Source organism: Lissotriton vulgaris, chromosome 6, assembly GCF_964263255.1.
Source record: "Lissotriton vulgaris chromosome 6, aLisVul1.2, whole genome shotgun sequence".
Classification (NCBI taxonomy): Eukaryota; Metazoa; Chordata; class Amphibia; order Caudata; family Salamandridae; genus Lissotriton; species Lissotriton vulgaris.
Window position 1 is genome coordinate 66,863,590 of NC_141694.1, and position 23,118 is coordinate 66,886,707.

Genomic DNA, 23,118 nt, shown 5'->3' on the forward strand with positions numbered 1-23,118 from the left:
CAATTTCCTCAGCCGTGTCGCGAAGTCGTCTAGTGTTTCGCCGACATGTTGACATGCGATGGTAAAAGTATACCGTTCGAAATCAATGTTTCGTTGCGGGTCGAATTTGGCTGTTAGACATTTTTTTAGTTGGTCATATGTTTTTGTTTCATCAGTCGGCAGTGTCACCAGAAGTTCTTCTACGTCGTCCCCTGCCAAATTCAATAGTAGTCCCAGTTTCTTTCCAGCTGCTACATCCGTGTCGTCTACATATCTTTCGAACCGTCTGATCCACTTTTCCCACCTTATTCCTATTTGTGGCTCCGATAGGTTGAACGGTAGTGGTCTCCTGTATTGTGCGTTAGGCTTTGGATCTGCCATATTTCCTTCTTTCTTTATTTGTTCGTTCCTCTTTTTCTTCTTCTTTTGTTCTCTTGCTTTATCTTCCTTTCTCTTTTGTCCCTTGTCTTCCCTTTGTTTTCTTCTCCTTTTGCTTTGGTTTATTGTAATCTTTCCACTTTCCTTTTATTTATTTATTTTTTGTGTGTCTCTTTTATTATTTTCTTCTCTCTTTCTTTGTTTATTTCTTCTTTGTCTTCTCTTTCTGTTCTTTTCTTTTCCTTTTTAGCCTTTCTTATGCTTTTCTTCTCTTTCCTTTATTGTTTTCTGCTCCTTTTTCCTTATTGCCTGACTCCTTGATGGCCACTCTCCTTATTTCTATGTCTTTTCCGCTTTTGTCCTTTTTTCTAAGATGGCCGCCGCTCTTCTCGCGAGATTTCGCGTTCGAGATCTCGCTTGCCTGGCCCCAAAATGGCCGCTTCCCCGTTCTCGCCTCTGATTGGCCTAGTCGCCTGATCTCAAAATGGCCGCCGAGACTCTCGCGAGAGCTCGCGCCTATTTTGAGATTTTGCGCGTCTCTTCGCGCTTACCCTAGTTTTGCCGGATTGTTCGTCAGAGGCGGTCGGGTGGGCTCCGATGTCGCTTCTTTTCGCTCTTCTTCTCCACTCTTCTTCTGCTTTTGGGCACATCCAGGGTGGGCACCTGGTTCTTCCGATGTCGACGGCGTCAGGATGCACGTCGGTTCCCTTCACACCCTTCGTCGCCAGTTGTCGTGTCTACGAGGTTGGCACTGCGCAGCGCAATCACTCACGGACACAGGTAGGTGCAATCACGCTTCTTTATTTCGGTATTATATACAGCTGGTTACATGCACGTCCTTCTCCTTGGTCGCCCTGGTCGAATCTGTCCTCTTCCTGTCCCCTGACCGGATGTGGTGTCCGGTGACCTGGTCACCTCCCTCACGACCCACAGGGTCCTAGTGTCTACTGTCCCTACTGTCCTGTCGCCTTGTCCGTCGTCTTTCTGTCAGGTCATGACATGGCCCTTTTCTTTTGACATATGACATGGCTTTGTTGTCTGCAGAGCACACTACAAAGATGCATGGTCGAATGAATAGATTCTAGTACACACAATGATACATTAGAACAATTAATGTAGTGGTAAAACCCATCTTTGCAGACAACACTATACAAGTCAGCCTGGGCTATTAGCTATGAAATCGTAAACAGTACGGAAACTGTTCCAGGACTCTGAAAGGGTTGTAGTACCACAGAGATAATATAAATGCATTATACAAATCTTAACTTTACACAGCTAGTTTCCGTGACACCGCCTGATGGGGGCAAGATGTGCTGCTCAGCTGAGACCTACGATTGTAAATTGCAAACAGAAAAAGCAAAGGAAGCCCCAACCTCCCGGCTACTCCTCAAAGGACTACCTACAGTTCATCTGTGGCCACTACAAAGAGGTGAGCCATGGTGCTGAGGTAGGGGAGTTAGAGGAGAGCACTCACGCTGAGTGTCCACTGACGAGGCAGCTGCTTGAGCTACCCGGCAGTAGGGATGGTATCCAAACTGTACAAGGGGGAAACGGCCACTACAAAGCAGCTGTTTCCAGGCATAACCATAACCATGCATGCATTACAACGCATTTTTGTATTTTTAAAGGTGCAAGGGACCTTGCCCTGTGCGAGAGATTCATTGAGGAAGGGGAGAATGCTCTGGGGTAGAGCCGAGACGACCTCTTTCATAATATGTGGTGGGCAGCTGTCCTTGGGCAACCCGGAATTGACCCGAGTCATAAGCTCCAAGACTGTTTTCGGGTCAATAAGAGGAAGGGCATCAAGAGTAAGATAGTTATTACATATGTCGTCCAGTGGTTCCAGACTGAGGGGGTTAGGGATACTGTTTTTGATAGCAGAGATTTTATCTATGAAGAACTTATTCAGCGAGTTACAGAGCTCCTGGGTGGGGGTCTGGGTGGGTGCCATTCTTTCGCTGTTACTTAGATCATTCACTATTTTGAAAATATCCTTTGATTTATTTTGAGAGTTTAGTATTTTCGTGGGGAAATAAGCCGCTTTGCTATTTAGGATAGTTTTCATATATTCCTTACAGGCTGTAGAGAATTCCTGTTTATCTTGCGTGGTGTATTTTGCTCTCCATTTACTTTCTTTCTGATGTAATTCAAGTTTTAATTTTTTTAAGTCAGAAGTGAACCATTTGTGGGCATCCATACCGCGTGTGCGGGAGAATTTAACAGGGGGGCCTGAGTATCACTTGCTGCTGTTTACCACTCCGTGATGTTTCCTTCCATGTCCCCTCCTTATTGTGTATTTTGTTAGCAGTACTAATTTGCACAAAAATGAACTATTGCCTCAAGAGTACTTTTCCCTTCTCTATGTAGAAATGGCACACACGGGAGGCACGTGCACAAAACAATGGGGGCTATGAAAATGCCCCAGCCCTGAGTATGTATGCTGCGCACACAGGGCACGTTTTTAAAAACAATGTGGGCCATGAAGATGCCCCCTGCCATGTGCATTTATGCGGCGCGCACAGGGTAAATTTGCTGAACAATTTGGGGTCCCACAACACCTAGTACCTGAGCATTGGTGGGGTCATTGGAAGCACCTTTGCGGCATGGGAGGCTGCTGAGCTATCCAGCTGAGCCGTCTGTAGCAACTCCTTGTACCGGAGGGTGAGTGTTCTTGTGGTCAGAGGAAGCGCCTTTGCCGCACGGAAGCCTACTGAGCTATCCAACCATGCCGGCAGTAGAAAGACAAACCAAAGGTGGTGATGGACGGACGTGATAATGCAAACACTCACCCCCAGTCAACTGATCTGGGTTTAATCCATCACCGTTCTTTAGCTCACTCCGCCACCCCAGTTCAGACATGGCCATATGCAAATCAGTCTGACCCTGTGCCTCATGGGAACAGTCCAGCCCGAACTGCCAAGACATGTCTTACCTGGACCAGATTCAAACAGTAGAAAGACCGCATTACTGTGCATGCCAAACATAAAACAAGTTGCACAAAAGCAAAAAAAGTCAAGAGAGCTGCGTTAAAAGCTTGAAATGCGTGCATCCAGCTGTAAAAGGATGTTTTATACTGTCTAGTCAAAAACCTTTCAAAAATAGTTCCAAAAAGCAGATGTAAACAGTACTTCATCTATGGGAAATTGATAAGAGAAGCATAGGAGAGGAACAACATGAGGAAGCAGTGTGCTACAGCCAATAGAAATGGAGAAAAAGTTTGCGGCAAGTGCAGGAACCAATGAAAAAAAAGAAAGCAAGTGGGTCAGGATGTAAGCCCCTTTTAAGATTAATTTAATACAAAAGATTTCATTAGCACAGCGCAAGAGCTGTGCAGGTGAAGCCTAAAAAAAGATATGTAGCCGCATTTAGCTGAACATGTTTTATTCTAAAGCGGGGCATGCCACGGTTGTTAAGAAAAGTAAAGATTTTTATTTAAAACGCATGGTCCCGCATTTAAAAAATATATTATTTACTTTTGACGCAATCGCGGCACCCACGCTTTAGCTTAAGATGTTTAAAGCAAAAGCAGGGCGTGCCGCGATTGTAACAGAAGTAAAGAAACAGACTTGCTGCCCTGTGTTAGAAAGGGAGAGAAGGAAGTTGGGTGAGCCACTTGACTTTCTTCTATTCTGAAAGGCTCGCCCAACTCTGTATTTTCATTATTGTATGTTTTTTTGAGCAGCATGTCATGCCACACCAAAGAAAACAAAGGTGCGGCCACCAATATGGAAAATAAAGTGCGGCATGCTGCGCTGTTTAGAAGAGCAAACGGTGTTGAGGGAGTGGAGTTTGACAGCCATGCAGAGGAAAGGAAAGGTGCACAGCCGGCGATGTTTTAGAAAAAGTGTGGTGTGCAGCGCTTCTTTAAAAAAAAAAAAATATATATATATATAATGAGTGCAGTGGCAAAATTGAGTTCAGCGAGCCGCAAATAAGAAAAGAAAGGTGCAGCCGCCATTATTGCGGTTGAGGCTTACTGGTTTAAAAAAAGCGTTGCTGATGAGCATGTCCTGCCTGCAATAGGGGCAGGTAGGGAAAAGTGAATTATGAAAATAGTGCTCACAGGCTGTAATTAAGTATCTAGAGTAATATCACATGTAACAGGGGCAGTCCCTGTTACCTCATGAGACGGGGAGGTACAATTGAGGGACTACCAAGTCTATTGATGAATCAAAAGTCGCCATTTCCAAAGGAAATTAACAGGAGCCAATTGAAAAGATGGGCGGAAAATAGGCAGAGCTTAAAGTCCATACCTGAACACAGCATGTCTCGAAAGCGCTGCATAGGTGAGACCTAAAAATGTTGTCCCACCGCCCATGGATCAAAGATTCCTTAAACAATAATAAAGTGTGACTACACTACACATTAGCAATATTTATTCATCATACATTTGAGTTCCCTGATAGACAGATAACTCCAGCCCTATTTTCGATCCTGCGCAAATTTAAGAAAAGAGTACATATTAGATAAATCACCAAAGAAATAATCATGTTTAAAAAAGACAGTGGTAAAAAAAAGTGTTAACCAGCAATTAGATAACGTTTTAAGTCTGATTTTTGAGTATTGGATTCATAATGTTAAAAAAAATTCAAGGAGAGAAGTTAACATTTTTTCATGATCACCAATTGTAGGGATGTACGTTGTTACAATGCATGCTTTTACCAAGCATGCCTTTACAACGCAGGTTTTTCAACGCAAGTCGTTACAACGACTTGCGTTGGGGGGTGCTGGATAGTGAATAGTTTAATTTACTATTCCAACTCCAGTCCCCGTGGATAGTAGGGAAGGTGTTGGATAGAAAATAAACTATGACCTATCCTACAGCACCCCCCAGCGCAATTCGTTGTAATGACTTGCTTTGAAAAACCTGCGTTGTAAAGGCACTGCGTGGTAAAAGTTGAGTCGTAAAGGATGTTTCCCCAATTGTAGTATTGAGATAGATTGTGCTTTTGAATAGAATGTTTACTGTTTCAGAATTCTTCTTAGAATTCTCCTTGTTAACTCCATCCTAGAATGTATATAAAATAATTTTGAGATTGTTTATATTCCAGGATCTCAAAATACTAGAGCAGATTGTTTATCTCGGTTATTACCTGAGGTAAATTTCACTAATCATTCTGAATATTGTGATGAGTGTGTTGTGGCATCAGTGGATGACGTAGTTCTTTCCATGTCAGATCTTATTTCAAAAGATGCGTGGTCAAAAGCGATGGATTTGGATGAAGATCTTATTTTGGTACGTAAATTTGATTAAAGATGGTTGGCCACTTGAGAGAAATCTTTCAAAAGATCTTGCTGTTTTTTGGAAAATTAGAGATGAACTTTTGATTAATGAAGATCTGGTTTTAAAAATAGATTGTTTTGTTCCTCCTATTACTCTTAGACAAAAGATTGTATCCCTTGCTCATTTAGGTCATTTGGGTCAATCTAGTACCATTAAAAAGGTCAGAGATATTTTTGGGTGGCCTTATATGGATGATTGTGTAGTTCATTTTGGTAAAAAAATGTTCTCTGTGTGCCAATTCTGACAAAGTTTTGAAACCTCAACATTCTAATTCAATGAAAGTTGAAATTCCTGACTCTCCTTGAAAATAAATAGCAATTGATATTTTGGGTCCCTATGAAGGAATTACTTCACAAAGGATGTATATTATTGTAGCTATTGATTACTTCTCAAAATGGGTTGAATATAAATGGTTAACACAAACTGATTCTATATATGTTGTTAATTTTCTAAAGGAGATCTTTAAAAGAGATGGTTTACCTTCTATTATTGTGTCTGATAATGGAACACAATTTACTTCACACTTATTTAAATCTTTTATTGGGAAAGCTAACATCAAACATATTAAAACTGCTTTATATTCTCATAATATGAATGGTCTTTAGTGGAAGGTATACAATTCGCAATGAAACAAGCTCACATTGATGTAAAGACTCATGTAACAGATTTGGTTTGGTCATATTTGTGTACCCCACATTGTACCACAACATTTTCACCTTTTCTTTTACTTAAAGGAAGGAAACCTCAACAAGAGGTTTCTCTTTTTTGGGCCACAAATGTTGATGTAAAAAAAGACATGAAAACTATTTATAAATAGCCAAAGAAAATTCTGAGGGTCAGAAAATGTTTGTTTCGTTAAGAGATTTCACCATACGTGTGGGAGGTAAAGTGAAAATCAAATTACCTGTCTTTGTTAAAAAAGGTCAATCCAAGTTTTCAGGTATTTTTGTTGTTCTTAAAGTTGGAAAAACTTCTGTGCTTTTGGATAATGGTTCTTGGTGGAATATTTCTAAAATTGCCAAAGTTAATCCTTCCATTAGTAAAAGTTTTTCTTGTTCTTCAGATCCTGATTTTTCAAGTGATTATGTTGATTTAGAAAAAGGAATATGATGTGATGTTGTTGATTCAAATGTAACTGATTCAAATATTTCAGATTTTCCCACTACTTCATCTGATCAGTTACATGTCAGTACTCCTGTTAATTCCAAAAGACAAATACGTATACCAAAGAAATTTGATGATTTTCTTTTATTTAAATAATTCTTGTTACTTTTGTTTTCTTGTTATTTATAAAGGAAGGAGATGTGTAGTATTGAGATAGAATGAGATTTTGAATAGAATGTTTACTGTTTCAGAATTCTTCTTAGAAGTCTCCTTGTTAACTTCATCCTAGAAAGTTCCCTGTACTGCATCTTTGTAATTGCCTTGTGAACCTTTGAATATCTTTATTTCAGTTATACTGCTGATCTACAAGAGGTGGATGCTCTATTAAATTCCTCTTTAATACATACTGGATTCCTGTGGATTTATGGTTCCCAATTAGAATGTATGACGTTACAACGCATGCTTTTACCACGCATGCTTTTACAACGCGGTTTTTACATCGCATACCACTACAATGCATAGTGCTTTGGGGCGCTGGATAGTGAATAGTTTAATTTACTATTCCAACTCCAGTCCCCGTGGACACTAGGGAAGGTGTTGGATAGTAAATTGAATCTATTCCCTATCCTAGAGCGCCCCCCAGCGCAATGCGTTGTAATGGTTTGCGTTGTAAAAGTTGCGTCGTAAAGGCACTGCGTGGTAAAATTTGCGCTGTAAAGGATGTTTCCCTCTTAATTAGTGTACTAAAGTCATTTCAAAGTTATTAATTTTTAGAGGCAGTCCCCAGGTAATCATTGAGTTTCAAGGTCTTCATCAGGACTTAATGGTTCTCCAGTCTCCTTTTTATGGATTTTAATTCACATAGTAAGTTCCTTGGTGATTTATCTAATATGTACTGTTTGAGTCAATTAATGTAAGATTGGAAATAGTGTATGTTTTGTAGTAAGCTCACTGGACACCGGGGAGTTATCAACAAGGTATTTTATTCTGTCAGGAGAAAAAACGCTGCACAGCATCCCAAGCTAGGCTCAACCAACAACTGCCCTGACAAGAATGAAACCACACAGAACCCCATGGTGTCATAGGAGCAACATTCCATCAGCCAGGGACTGAGATGCACAGAGCCCAGAAGATCAAACAAGTACACATTAGAACAGTTTTTCTGTTCATCAATGAAATCAAATGTTTATTGAATAAATGTTGCTAATGTGCAGAATTTAATTACACATCATTGTTGTTTAAGAAATCTTAGTGTTGACACTATTTTTCAATATTATCTCAACAGTATCAAATTAGCGTGAAGCATGGGTTACCTGTGCAATCTCCTATGCAGTGTTACCCTAGCTGGAAGCAAGTTGATACTTTCAGTGATATTTTTAATACATTTTAATGTATTTTAATACATTTTAATGTATTTTAATACATTTTTAATACATTTTTAATACATTTTCCTCACTCCTCCGCCCTAATCAGAGGCATTAAGAATGAATCTGGTGCCCAACCAGCCCTCCCTCAACCTTCTACTTCATAGTGCAATGATAAGATGTATGTGAGGAAGCATGAACTGCTCTCAATCTGCTTGAACTGCTGCTTCTATGCAAAACTCTCTTGGGCATTACAATCTCCTTACAAGGCGTAACGTTTGAAGATGCTCAGTACCTCATAAATGGCAAAGCCAATGCCGAGATTGTACTCCCGTAACTTCAGAAGTTGTCGCCGGTTCTTCTGCATTAGGGCAACAAGGAGGCTGCATGCGGGTTCGTTGTCTTCTGAGTCCTCGTCTTCCTCCAAGAGTGTGACCTTGTACTGCGGGTTGATCCAGAAAGTGTCTGAACAAACAGATAAGAAGGAAAAGAACTGACTGCAAAGGAGCAAGTTACAAATTAACATTGTGAGATGGAGCAAACAAACTGGAGCAACCTACAGAGGTAAAGGCCAATGTGGGAGGGAGAGACCAAAAAGAAGCAAGGTGGTAATGCGAGAAGGCCTGAACTAGGATGATAACTCACAAAAGGCAATAAATGGAGGAGTGAGTAGAATGAAGCAACTTACCAGGGACAATGTAAGAAAGAGTCAACAGAGAAGAGTAACTTACAAGGGGCATTGCGTGAAAGGGTTAACAAAGAGAAGCAACTTACAAGGGACAATGCATGAACGAGAGACCAGAAATGAACAAATTACAATGGGGCAATGTGAGAAGGAGTGAACAGAGAGGAACAACTTGCAAGGGGCAATGTTTGTAGGTATAAATAAAGAGGACCAACTTACAATCACTATTGTGAGAATGAGTCAACGGAGAAGAGCAACTTACAATGGACAAAGCATGAAGGAGAGACAAAAAGGAACAACTTCAATGGGACAATGCAAAAAGGAGTAAACCGAGAGGAGGGACCTAAAAACGAGCAACGCGAAAAGGGGCGAGCAGACAAGAGAAACTTACAAAGCACAATGCGAGAAAGAGAAAATACTAAGGAGCGTTTATTACAGAGGATTTAACAAAAAACTATTTCTCAGCGCACATACTCAGGACCAAATAGGAGTAGGCAGCTACGTCACTCTTTGAACTAGGACATTAGAGCAACAAAAATAAAAGCCAAAACAGGCTTGCAAGAAATCTTCGTTCCACTGTGTCATCGGAGCAATCCAGCAGTATGGAACACAGTATGGCTGTCTAGATCATAACCCTTCAGTGAGGCTTCACTGGTTGAGCTAGCAAACTCTGTTGTGTAAAGTGAATAGAGGACAAAGGCTCTTTGAGTCAGTGATATACTCCCAATTAGTAATTCCCGGTCATTTAGTTCACCAGTCGTGCAGTCCATAAGACGTTTTGGAAGTCCATTCGTGTGATGACCTGCAGAGCGAGATAGAAGGCTCACTTTTAAATATCCTATTTGTTCCCCTTATCTCTTGAAAGAGGTCCATCTGGGATGTTAGTGTGGCATTTTGAGTGGTAATGCCTTTTTCAACAACAATACCTTACAATATGTGATTTGCTCTGAGTATTCCAATGATAAGAGATATTCACATTCTTAATGTACTGGAATAGAAGAAATGTGAAAGAACAGTCTGCTTTTATTTCATAATCTGAGATTCTCAGTAATTTGTTAATTTCAAAATTTAATCCCATCCGATTCCCCAATTACTGCTTTTTCTTGTTTTCTCAAGACAGCTCTGAGCACAATTTGCCTCACCCAGTGGCGTTACCGGCAATGCGGTGCACATAGCTTTCCTGACCCGCCCACCCTGTTTCCTGTCTCCCCCCCTGCCTGAGTGACGGCTCTGCCGCATGCCGGGAGAACGCGAAGTGGACGCTGAGAAGGTTGCTGTGTCGAAGCGGTGAGAGGCAAGATCAAATCAGAGCTAGTCCTGGGGTAGCCTGGGGCGCTGGCATAATACTGCAGCCATATCAAGCCGCACAGGAGGGAGCCTCCCTAGGAGTTTTTTAAGTCAAGCCTAGGCAGGGTGCATGCGCTGTCTGGAGGGCCTGCTGTAATCACTATATGGAGTGCAATCCCTCCTCATGCTTGCCATTGATTCACTACTGTGTCACTCTTATTTGCTCCTGATGTGTTTGTGCATCCGATACATCACTTCTGTTTCTTTCTGAGGAGCACCACTCAACTACAGATTAATTTGACTTCATTAGTGCCCCTTCACTGATGCAATGCAAGTACTAATTGTTTGCATTTTGCAACTCTGTTCTTTCCATGCCTCACTGCTTTATTTTTCTGTTTTTTTCATCAAGTTTGAGCGCAATGGATTTTGTAAAGCTATCATTATTGTCTGTTGCTTTTTTAAGTTTGATTTGAAAAGGCACATCTGCCTCCGTAGTACAACAGCAGTGCCCCACTGTCCCAATGACATGTACCATGGGTGAACCATAGAGCCGATCACTGGCTTTGCCCTGCAATTGGGTTGCAATGTGCTCCTCTCCACATTAGAAAACATCATAAGATCCCAAAATACCGGAACCGCTTAGTCCCGTCTGTCCAGCGCTGGCCCTGTTGTCCCTTCTCTCCTGCCCTTCTGTATTGCTTTCCTCTTGCTCATTCTGCCGCATTTTGCCCCCTGCTGTCTAATTTTTTTTTACCTTAATGCATTTTCTCCATATCAACCTACCTCCCCTTTCTCTATTCTTAGCACCAGTGCTCTCTCGTAGTCTCTCACTTTATTTGCTCGCCCCTTCTCTGCTCACCAGTCCTCCTCCCCTCCCCTCATCTTTCTTGGTTTATTTAGCCCTTTTCCTCTCATGCTCTAAGGGGTTTATTTATGATCTCCTTGCAACACTTTTGCAACACTGTTGTGACACTTTTTGTGATGCAGCGGCGGCGTAAATATTGCGCCACATTGCACCATATTTACAAAGTGATGCATCTAGGCCACGGGTACTCATAGTACGGCTCGCAGGCCGCCAGCGGCCCGGCAAGCCTTCCTTGGCTGCCAGCGCACCTTGCAGACATTGTACCTGTTTTAAAAAAAAATAAGGAGTGTCAGCAAACACTTCTGGTTGCAGCAGCACAGACTCTGAGAGACTCTGCTCTATGGGGGCCAGGCGATTCCAGTGATTGTCAGAGTGGAAATGCAGGGGCACTAAGAAGGGGTGAAATACAACAAAGCTTTATTAACATGTAACTGGTCTTTTAAAGACCTGTAAAGTACTTGAGTGCGGCTGTGTGTGTGTGTACTCCGGGAAAGCTGTCTTAACCCGGGCTGACACACACACGGGGTGAGATGACAGAGGGTGACAGAGGGAGGGAGACAGAGGGGGAGGGAGAGGGAGAGGGAGGGAGGAGGGAAGGAGGGAGAAGGGAAGGAGGGAGACAGAGAGTGACAGAGGGAGACAGATGGTGACAGAGGGAGGGAGACAGAGGGTGACAGAGGGAGACAGATGGTGACAGAGGGAGGGAGACAGAGGGTGACAGAAAGAGGGAGACAGAGAGAAGGGAGACAGAGGGAGGCAGTCAGGGGAAGACAAAGGGAGGGAGACAGAGGGAGGGAGATAGAGGGAGGGAGACAGAGGGAGGGAGACAGAGGGACGGAGAGGGAGGCAGATGGAGGGAGACAGAGTGTGACAGAGGGAGGAAAAGGAAGGAGACAGAGAGAGAGCGAGACAGATAGAGGGAGACAGAGAGAGGGTAGCAGAGAGGAAGGGAGACAGAGGGAGGGAGGGAGAGGGAGGGAGGAAGAGGGCGACGGAGGGAGGGAGACGGAGGGAGACAGAGGGATGGAGACAGAGGGAGGGAGAAAGAGGGAGGGAGTCAGAGGGTGGGACAGGGAGGAAGACAGAGGGAGGGAGAAAGAGGAAGGGACAGGGACAGGGAGGAAGGAAGAGGGAGGGAGCGAGAGGGAGGGAGACAGAGGGTGACAGAGGGAGGGAGATAGAGAGAAAGAGACAGAGAGAGAGACAGAGAGAGAGACAGAGAGAAGGAGACAGAGAGAGGGAGTCAGAGAGGGACGGAGCGGGAGGGAGGGAGGGAGAGGGAGGGAAGGAGAGGGAGGCAGAGGGAGGGAGACAGGGAGGGAGACAGAGGGAGGGAGACAGAGGGAGACAAAACAGAGGGAGACAGACAGAGGGAGACAGAGAGACAGAGAGAGACAGAGAGAGAGGGAGACAGAGAGGGAGGGAGGCAGACAGAGGGATACAAACAGAGAGAGGGAGACAGAGAGAGGGAGAGAGACAGATAGAGAGAGACAGAGGGAGGGAGAGAGAGGGAGGGAGACAGAGAGAGGGAGAGAGAGTGGGAGACAGAGGGAGGGAGACAGAGAGAGTGGGAGACAGCGAGGGAGGGAGACAGATAGGGAGGGAGACAGAGATAGAGGGAGGCAGAGGGAGAGAGACAGAGGGAGGGAGACAGAGAGAGTGGGAGAAAGAGAGAGTGGGAGACAGAGGGAGTGGGAGTCAGAGGGAGGGAGACAGAGGGACAGAGACAGAGGGAGACAGAGAGAGGGAGACAGAGAGAGGGAGGGAGACAGACAGAGGGAGACAGACAGAGGAAGGAAGGCGACAGATGGAGGGAGACAGACAGAGGGAGACAGATGGAGACAGACAGAGGGATACAGGGGGCGGAGACAGAGGGAGAGAGAGCAAGGGAGACAGAGAGAGGGAGACAGAGATAGAGAGGGAGAGGGAGGGAGACAGAGAGAAAGAGAGAGAGAGGGAGACAGAAAGAGTGAGCGAGACAGAGGGAGACTGAGGGAGACAGAGAGAGAGGGTGAGAGTGAGGGAGAGAGAGGGATAGAGAGAGAGAGATAGAGAGGGATGTACGTATGCCGGGTCTGGTGGCTCAGTGGACGAAGGCGTCTGATGCAGGGAACTGTGTTCAACCTCATGGTCACAGTTTATTTTGTTGCTTTAGCCCCACCCCACCGGTGCAGCCCTCGGCCACATACCTCACTGTAAATTTAGCCCCTGAGAGAAAGTTTGTGAGTATCCATGATCTAGGTAGATGTGTCACTTTGTAAACCCCTGTGCAGGGTGGGCGTTCCCCCGCAAGCAAGCCTCATAGAAGTGGTGCAGCATCTTCCATCTCTCTCCTCTCGTCTGTGATAACCCTTTGAATAAAGGTTTCACACGTGTTTGGAACTGTGAAGCATACATTTCTCTAGGGTTTGTCTTATGGGAGGCATGTCAGGCAGCACGAGAGCTGGGCTTCTCTCCCGAGAGCTATGCTTTGTGCCAAGCTGCACGAGGTCTGTGCCAAGCAAGCTTGAATGAGACGTGTTGAATAAGACATGTCTATTTCACAAGAACAATGGACTTTGTTGGAGAATTGAGCCTTGAGAGCAGAACTGTGTGAGCTCCCGACAGCTTTACTAGAATTGGGTTTCTTTGTATATACCGCAAACTGAACCCGAAGATACTGGAGCACTTTACATAAGCACCAGTTACATTACAAATGAACACATTCATTATTGGTAGGCACAGGGCATTATGTAATTCTCCTAGAATTACAGGATGATTGAGCCGACACAGAGACTCAAAGTTGGTAGCTCAGGCCATTACTCCACATCTTCTAGTGCACGTTAACAGTTTAGCCATAATATCCCAAAGGCAGAGTCGGAATGGGATCACACTTAGGCCTGGGCACTCCCATAACCAGCATTTGCAATGCAATAGGCCACACGATACTAAAAGTTGGAATTATTGGTATTACTAATAATAATGCGGTGCCAAAAGTTCAAACTTTCAGTAATGCAAGACCTATTGCTTTGCAAATGCTTGCTTTTTTTTGGGAGCAGCCGTAGCCACTTATAAGTAAGCAGGGAAGTGAGGGGCGGCCAAATTGGTAAGCACGGTGTGCCTCACACCGGTAAAAGACTGGGAATTTGACTCTGCACCTAATGTGTTAATTTCTTGCGCGGGTTAGAACTGTTTCCACACCTTTAAATTCCAGCTTCTAGGCTGCGTACAGACTATTAAGCGCTGTAAATATCCTGCACATATGCCATCAAGCATCTAAAACAGAGATGATTTACTCCTTCAAAGATGTTAGATGCAGTCGCGATAATCAGATATTTTGCATATCAGGTATTACCCACAGGGTCTTACCATGCTGGATAACTTGTGAATCACTATATATTTTTACATTTAGATTAGATAGTGCATACATGAGAAAAGACATGTTGCACTTTAACTCTTGCAAAAAACACAGTTGATGGACAGAATGCAGAACAATGTCATACATTCACCCCAGTACAAGGATCTGGGCCTAAATCCATCGTTTTTTTGCACTCCACACCACCCTGGGTTAGACACTGGCTATATGCAAATCAGCTCTGACCCTGTGCCTCAAGGGAACAGTCCAGTCCGAACTACCAAGCCATGTCTTTCCCAGACCAGAATCAAGCATCCAAGGACCGGTTTCTGGCTATCAGCCTTCATCAGCCTGGATAGCTTGACTCCAGTGGTGTGGAGAGCCTGGGACTCACGTCTGAGTATACCCAGCACACTCGGGGTGAAAATTGCAAAAAACACAGTTGATGGACAGAATGTAGAACAATGTCATACATTCACCCCAGTACAAGGATCTAGGCCTAAATCCATTGTTTTTTTGCACTCCACACCACCCTGGATTAGACACTGGCTGTATGCAAATCAGCTCTGACCCTGTGCCTCATGGGAGCAGTCCAGTCCGAACTACCAAGCCAGGGGCCTTATTTATGAAGGCCTTGCGCCGCCGGTGCGTCACTTTTAAAATGGGAAAAAGTGACGCACCGGTGGCGCAAGGCCTTCATAAATAAGGCCCCATGTCTTTCCCAGACCGGAATCAAGCATCCAAGGACCGGTTTCTGGCTATCAGCCTTCATCAGCCTGGATAGCTTGACTCCAGTGGTGTGGAGAGCCTGGGACTCACGTCTGAGTATACTCTTAGCACTTATTATTATTAAAAAAAACTGATCAACTTTTTGAGATTTTGGTATAGCTTTATTTTCAGCAGTTTATGGAATATTATGTATTTTTTTATATTTTGTATATTTGTATTATATAACTTTAGGTCTGATGGTTTATAGATCTGAAAAGACACATTACAGTTTAGCTTTCAGCACTTTAGGACATTATTTATAGAATAACTGATCTTGAGACTTTGACATTCTTTTGTTTTTTTAGCATTTTGCATTTTTATTGTATTTTTAGCACTTTAGCCGCTTTACATATCTTTATTGTATTCGAGATAGCCAGATATTTCTGGACTATATATTATTCTCAAACCCTAGACAGTGCATGCCAGTAGGTCACCACAGTGCGGTGGGGAATATTGCAAAAGATAATGAGAAATGTCGATAGAAACTGAAATCTTGAAAGTTAAAACATTTAACGTCAAAAGCCTAAACAACAAGCAGAAGGCCAAAGTTATTGAAGATTGGATAAAATACAATTCTCCAGATATAGCTCTAATTCAAGTAACTCGTTTTAAAAACAGAAGTGAGACCAGATTTGGCAATATTTAAAATCTGGGCTGAGATCAATGCATTTCCTGTGTAAAGGCAGGGCATATAGGCGTGGTGATTTACATTAATAAATAACTGAAGTATATTTGTACTTTTCAGACAAAGAGGGTAGATGGGTGTGAGTCAATGGTTAAATAGAAGGTTAAAAAAAAGTACAATAGCAACCGATCCCCTGAAAGAATTATTTCAATCATTAATGGCAGTTCCTGGTAAACTAATTCTAGGAGGGGGTTTTAATTTTCTTCAGAGCCCGAACCTAGATTTCTCAGCGAATAGACAGATGCAAAAACAGCCCAAAACTGCAAAGATATTAGCAAAGTATCTGGAAGATCAGGTTTATGGAGAAATAAATATCCAACCCTGCAAGAATAAACTTGTACATCAAAAAGATATAAATCTGCTGCACGATTAGATTATTTTTCATTGCCTTCTAACTTTGATCTCCATAAGTACAGTCACTTAGTAAATGGAGATGTTTCTTTACTTAAGTAAAAGTAGAAGATGAATCCTGGGTTTCAGAAATTGAAAATGAGATAGTTAGCTATTTCAAACTTAATGATAGTACTGCTAGCATGGGAATGACAAGGGACACATTTAAAGCAGTGATACACCCCCATATAAAGTCAAGAGCTATAACAGACAGAAGGAACCATGGAGAAGAGAGATAAAATGTACATGTAAATTGATACTTGTATAGCGCACTACTCACCCGCAAGGGTCTCAAGGCGCTTGTACGAATACCGCTGTGGAACCCCTCCCGGCTTTCCCTGTGAGGTGTCCACTCCTGGGCACCCCCAGGGTGAAGGCCAGGCATCCTTAGCGTTGTGGGGGCCGTTGTGGAGATTAAGCAAGCAATTGCCCAGAGTTGCAGAGTGGGACTCCATGATTGGAATAGGCACCGAGGCCAGAATTATCAGGTCCGTGGAATTTTGAGCCCAAGACCCGCGAGGCGGGGGAATTGAACCCTGGTCCCGGGTTAGACCTCTGGATCAGGGACTGCTGCTCTAACCATCGATTGGCATCTCACCAAGTGGGATTAAATGATGACATCCCCTGGGGTAGCGTTTTTAAATGATTCTGCACTAACCCCCAAAATCAGAATAAATCTGTCTAAAAACAAATAACCTGTTCACGACCAGTGTGTGGAAAATCTGAAACTGAGTCTTACTTACCTCATCCCATCACGGAGATGTTTTCATGTACAAAATACCTCAAAGTAGCAATTAATATTCAGCTTTCTTTTTCCAAATTGAAATGGTATATTTCATGCCTGAAATAGCCTGTGGGAACAGTCAGTGTTATTAAGGCTAACGGGGCATTGGTCGAGTGATGCATATATCAGTGACCCGCAGTATGCTTTATACTAGCAATACGAAGGAATAGCACACTATTGGTTGAAGGTTAGCGGTCTAGAGGTATACATGTAGTTCACCGGAAGTGTGCACACGCTCAGAACTTTTTCGATCCTCACATCTATCCAATTGTTCCAAAAATTGTATGCAGGCGCGATTGGGTCGGCTGACCTTGATCAACATGCCTTTATTTAAAAGAATTTTTATGGAATAGTCGGAAATAAGGTATTACGGGCTCCGACAGTTCCGTGGTCACGTGACATCGTCACGAACACGTGACGTATGACGCTTTGCGATCGGAACACGGAAGTTTAAAACCGGCAAACAACGCCGAGTGACACGATCCGGGCCGCAGGGGTGAGATCACTAGGTCCTGAGCGGCGAGTCTTCCGGCAAGAAGTAAGTGATAAAGCCCGATCTGTGCAGAAATGCACTTTGCTTCTCAGAGGGGTTTACCTCTCGATTTCCAACTTGCATCTCTGCCAAAAAGCATACACTTTCTCTGACCAGCTTTGTTTGGGTTTTACTAGATTAAGCTGGAAGTGAAAACATGCCCGACTCTGCGAGCCTATGAAGCTTGTTGAATCTCTGAAGCACCGTAAGTGCATTGTTTTACTGACCAAGTCTGTTTCGTTCTTCTGTTTGTCATCTGGCCTCGATGGCCCCCATCTGGGGACCTTGAGAACCAGATTCTTAAAAACTATGTTGATATTGTTAATATTCTTTTAATTAATTATGATACTGCTAAGATCATGTAATCATGACTCCAATAGATACATAACGATTTGGAATCAAAATGCCTCACACAATAACTATACTGGCTAAATTAGTGTCAATATACATGGGAAGAGTATAGAGGGCATTTACTAAAGTAAACAGAATGAAAAGTTCTAAAATGGTCATTTATTACAAAAGGGATGCATGTTAAGAATATGTATGTCTGTTCATTTCACAGAAATTCATCCTGACGATTAGCAGGAATTCTGAGGACGGGTAAAACCGTGAGTTTGATGAGGAGAGTAAAATGTATTATGTCTTCTCTCTTGCAATCCTAATGGTGTGGGCAGGCCTTAGCGTGCCTGGACCCCCGTAGGACGTTTTTTCTTTCTATTTCTTGGTCCTGAAGAAAGCTGAGCTGAAACAGCACCACCAACAGAAACATGTCGACCATCCACATTAAGTTACTGGAATTCTAATTCAAAACCCCAGTAACTTCACTGTTTTTATTGTGAACAACTGGCCTTTAATAAAGTTTGTTGAGGCACAGCTGCGACCTTTTAAAATACACTTCCCTTCATTGATCACTTTTTCACACACACCTGCTCCGCTGCACTTGCAGGCGTCGAAGCACACAGGTGAAGATAGTTGGTCCCACCTGTGACTGAACCCCATGATGAAGCATGTCACCACTAGGGTGAGTAAGGGTTGTTTTAGAAAAGAATAGATTTTTCTTCACTACTGCCCCCCCTCTTTTTTTGCTTTTTTGACCACTTGATTTAGAGTAATTTAATTATTCCACTGTGTTGTAGGTTTCCACTTGTGACAAACTGTCGTATAGCCAATTCACTCTTGTAGGCGCTCTTTCATTGATATAAGCTCTAACCATTGAGCCAGAACACAATTTAAAACAAGTCAATGAAAGATTTCTGAGCCATAAAACACCCATTAGCAAACATGCACTAACATATGCTAAACAGGGGGGGGGGGGGCTAGAGGGCGCACTGCGGAATGGCTGCCTGCTGAGACAGCTCCGCCGGTCAAGGACATGAATTTGCCGTGAGATCGTGGTTGCAGTGCTTTTAATTCCCAACTTTTGGCAGAAATGTAAATCGGAGGTAGTGAAGACCAGCTGGGAAGGTGCTGTGCACTGTGGCGAGGTGTCACACATGGTGATTTTGGTTCGCAACCGGCCCGCCCTGACAGCCGCGGGCCTCCGCAACATGGCGGCCACCTGGTAATGAAGCTGTGAGGGTCAAATTAAGATGAGCTGAGTGGCGGACATCGAGAGCATTTGACGGAAGACATTGCCAACAACACTAAAGCCCGCCGGAGATCGTTGTCCGGTGCCTGTATGTAAGAGGTGCTTTATGTGTGCTTTTGAGGAGATGGGAGCAGCGGCAATGATTGCCGAGCCGCCGGGACAACAATAACTGCAGCAGCGGTAAGCGAAGGCAGGCGGAACTCCCGTAGCTGAGTGAATACACATTGTCATCAGCCTGCAGTCACTGTTTAAGAGCATCGGAACGGGGGAAGCGCTGGAGCGGCGGCGGGCATTGTATAGTGTTGTGCTATGGGGCACAAATTGGCGACAACAGATATCGCAGTACCTATCTGGAACACGGCGCATCAGGAAGCTATAGCGCTACTGGGGCACTTGTGACGAGTGACGTGTGTATCTAGTGGAACTCCAAAATAACGCACTTTGTCATTCATCAATTACGTTGGGAAAACAAACTGTCTTGCAAGGTTCTGAGCTGAGGGCACGCACTAATTACAAAATGGCGATGTTAAAAATGGCGCTGCTTAATTACTCAGAGCTTGTTAACTATTGGGGCCTGCGCCAGGTCCTGCTCTGCTGCCAATATGATCTCTAAAATACAGGGATGTGCTGCAGCGAGGTTATTGCGCTACTAAACGACAGGAACATTGGCGAAGAGTCGCATCGCCTAACGGCATCACATCCAAAGTGCGCAATCCCGAAAATCATGTCAGTGGAGCCCTTATAGTGCCCATCGACGTGCAGAAATCCACTTCAGTTTTTGTGCCTGCACCGACATAATAGCGCAGCACCTCAGTATATCAATGCAAGACCGGTTGTGTGGGATGTGCCCCTGGCGCTGGAGCAAGCGAGGGTCTCTTGCCTTCGGCACAACTGCTAACACTGTGACGTAACTGCTGGATATTGCTGGTTTGCTCCCACTGGGGCACTGTACACGTGGACACCCTTACAACCGATTCACGGGACCTCCCTAAGGCTATTATTTAGTGATCCTCTGATTCAGTATATTGTTAACCTAGGTTTACGTGGCTATCTGATACCTCGCTGCTTTGCAGGCATCGCCTGGCGACCGTACTAGTAGGTAGAAACTGTCCGCTGTCAACGTGCTACACCTATACTGCCAGTATGGGTAAACCGGACAAACAACAGCCCAAACTAACCTTTGAATCTAAAAAGCCACCTAAAGGCGCAGCGTCACATTCCGACACCGAGTTGGAACCGGAATCGGCTTCAGGTGGAACGATGGAAGCTGTTCTTAAGGCAATTCAATCCAGCTTGCAAGATATTAATGGGAAGCTGGACCACCTAACCCAAAGAGTAGATTGCATGGCTGCAAGATCGGACAAACAAGGAGAACGTCTGGACAACGCAGAGACCAGCATTGCGGCTGTAGAAGATGAGGCGCACGCAACTACGAGTAAATGTACGGGGATGGAAAAAGTGCTAGAGGTAATTAAAAGTAAGGCGGAGGACTTGGAGGCACGCTCGCGCCGCAATAATATTCGCATTGCAGGCGTACCGGAGTCTACGAATACTGGCCGTTTGGAGACATATGTGGAAGAGATGCTCCAGTCAGTGTTTGGAGGGGACAGTTTCTCCATTGTCCTCATTGTGGAGCGTGCGCATAGGTCCTTGGCGCCGCGTCCACCCCCAGGAGCAGCCCCACGTCCAGATATTAAACTACAGGGACAGAGATGCAGCGCTCAGGTTGGCACTGGAAAAGCAGCAGATAACATATCAAGGCAATAAGCTGGAATTCTATCCCGATTTCACCATCGCAGTCCAACAACCTCAACGAGAATTTACTCCCGCCAAAGCAAAATTGCGTGACCTCAAGGTGGAATATGCTATGCTCTATCCTGCAAGATGGAAGGTTACATGGGAAGGGAAATCAGCCCTGTTGCAAACTCCGAAAGCTGCGCAGGAATTCATCAAGAAAATCACTTCAAAATGTAAAGATCGCCGCCGAGAGGAGCACACCCAGGAATCTGACTAGGAATTGCTCCTTAGAACACGACGTGATGGTAGTAGAGCGTATGGATCAGGAGGAGAACTCACTCTGTAACTGGGGAGCCCGCCTGAGGAGGGTGTACCTCTTAGCTCCGAGTTACATGATATTACTGGCTCCTGACAGCGGACATGTCGGCTGACCGGTGGATGAATGTGGACCATGGTAAACGAAGGTAAATTGGTAAGGTCAGAGGGAGCGATGTTGGGACACTGCACAGGGCCTTGGTATGTACACTGCTCGTCTTTTGTTGCAGTTGCCTTAAAAGAAGCATAGTGTGGCAACAAAATGTCATGGGTGCCTTGTCACAACTGGTGAAGTGGTACACTGGAACGAATGCGTGGATGCCTCTTCCCGGAGGTTGGGCTCAACACAGGTTGGGTGTTTTGCGTGTTATGGAGGTGCCCAATTTCACTTCCTCAGCCCTGGGGATCCCCACAAGGCTGTCCTATGGGGGTTCAATCTAGTGAACTTCAGATGAGGACAACTGTTTTCATGCAATACCCCAGGTAGGACACAGCATATACTTTTTGGGGATGGGCATATTGGCACAACGTCTGCAGTGGGGGCCCGCATGTCAAGGAAATCACAAGTCTTACCTGTGACTTCCGAAGTTATCTTGCAGGGACGACATGAGTCACCACCACCGAACCCATCTTACCCCCAAGCTGGCTATACACAGTTTAGGATGCTGATAGGCACAGGGAAGGAAGCCAAAAAGAATGCTAGGATGTACTGGTAAGGAACCTCCCTCCGTTTGGAAACCACTGTGTATATGGGTCAATATAAAGGAAGAAATAAGAACCCTTGTTACAACAAACACAAGCATACGACCTAGACCCTTCCTCATTCCTCCCTCGATGTTCATGCAAGGAATGTACATGTGGAGGAAGTCCTCAGCCGTAAACTTGGAAACAGGTCTCCTGCAGGGGTTGGAGAGAATTACGTAAGGTAGTCCCAGCGTGGCGTGTAAAATCAGCAAGGCGCCTTCTGGTGCGGAAACGAAAACAACCAATTGCGCTCCTGCGTGGTCTAGTTATACCCTACAAAATCAGCAACGCGCCGTCTGGCGCGGAAAGGAAAACAAAACAGAATGCGCTCCTGCGCGGCGTAGAATTACCCCCACAAAATCAGCAAAGCGCCGCCTGGCGCGGATAAGGAAAACAAAACGAAATAATAAACAGTACGGAGCGGCTTCTCTTTCGCCTCCCGGCAGGAACCGCAGCCCTCAACCCGCCGAAACAGGACACCGCCTGGAACTATGCCGCGAGCTATAAATATTTCTGACTAATTGTGAGTACTGTATGACGATCTAACTGTATCGAACTTCCCTATCCGGGCCAAGACTCATCGGGGGTGGCGGGCAGGTCAGCCTGGCCTAATGATTGGGAGGAATGTAACTTGACAGACCCTGCTGTGGTGCGGGTGGTGGGAGTCATTTTAGAGTCCATAAGGAGGCGGGAGATGAGTATTAGGGTTCCCACAACAAAGAATGTGGAACCCTGTTGAAGCCTTCAGGAAACTTCCTAAAGGATGTGACTGTGATAGATATAGATCATTATTGACTACCACGGTTTTTCGATTCATGATTGTTGTACGCCAGGCTATTATTTTTACTGTTGCTCAATGTTACACTGCATAAATATTGTTCCCTTGACCTCATCCACAACTGTGGATGGTGTTGTGTGCCCATGGCAGACCCCCCCAATGGGTATTTCCCGAGCTGATTATGGTTGTGTTGTGGTTTATTGAAGGGTATTGTCTTTGGCATGTCGGGGTGCTAAAGTGGGAGGGGGTGGGGGGGTGAAGGTACGTTCTACTGACCAGAGTGTTTAAGATGCAACGCCGCAATCCAGGATCGCTGTGAAGCACAGTGTTGGACAGATACCACTAACTGTAAACTGTATGTTGAGAGGGGCGCACTGATTTTGTTATTGTATTAGAGCATGATTTTGCACTGCTATCATGGCTCCAGATAGGCTGAGGCCAGCGGCCTTGAATTTACTCACGTGGAATGTGCAGGGACTTAATAACCCCAAAAAAATACGACACATGTTTGCATATC

General features: G+C 44.6%; 1 protein-coding gene across 1 annotated transcript in view; it reads right to left on the minus strand.

The window, feature by feature from the left end:
• LOC147706795 (calpain-1 catalytic subunit-like) overlaps positions 1–23,118 on the minus strand; it is a 590,138-nt gene that overhangs the window by 186,626 nt on the left and 380,394 nt on the right. The window contains exon 10 of the mRNA XM_086925927.1: positions 8,405–8,574. Within this exon, the coding sequence (XP_086782053.1) occupies positions 8,405–8,574 (170 nt within the window). The remainder of the gene's footprint in view (positions 1–8,404; positions 8,575–23,118) is intronic.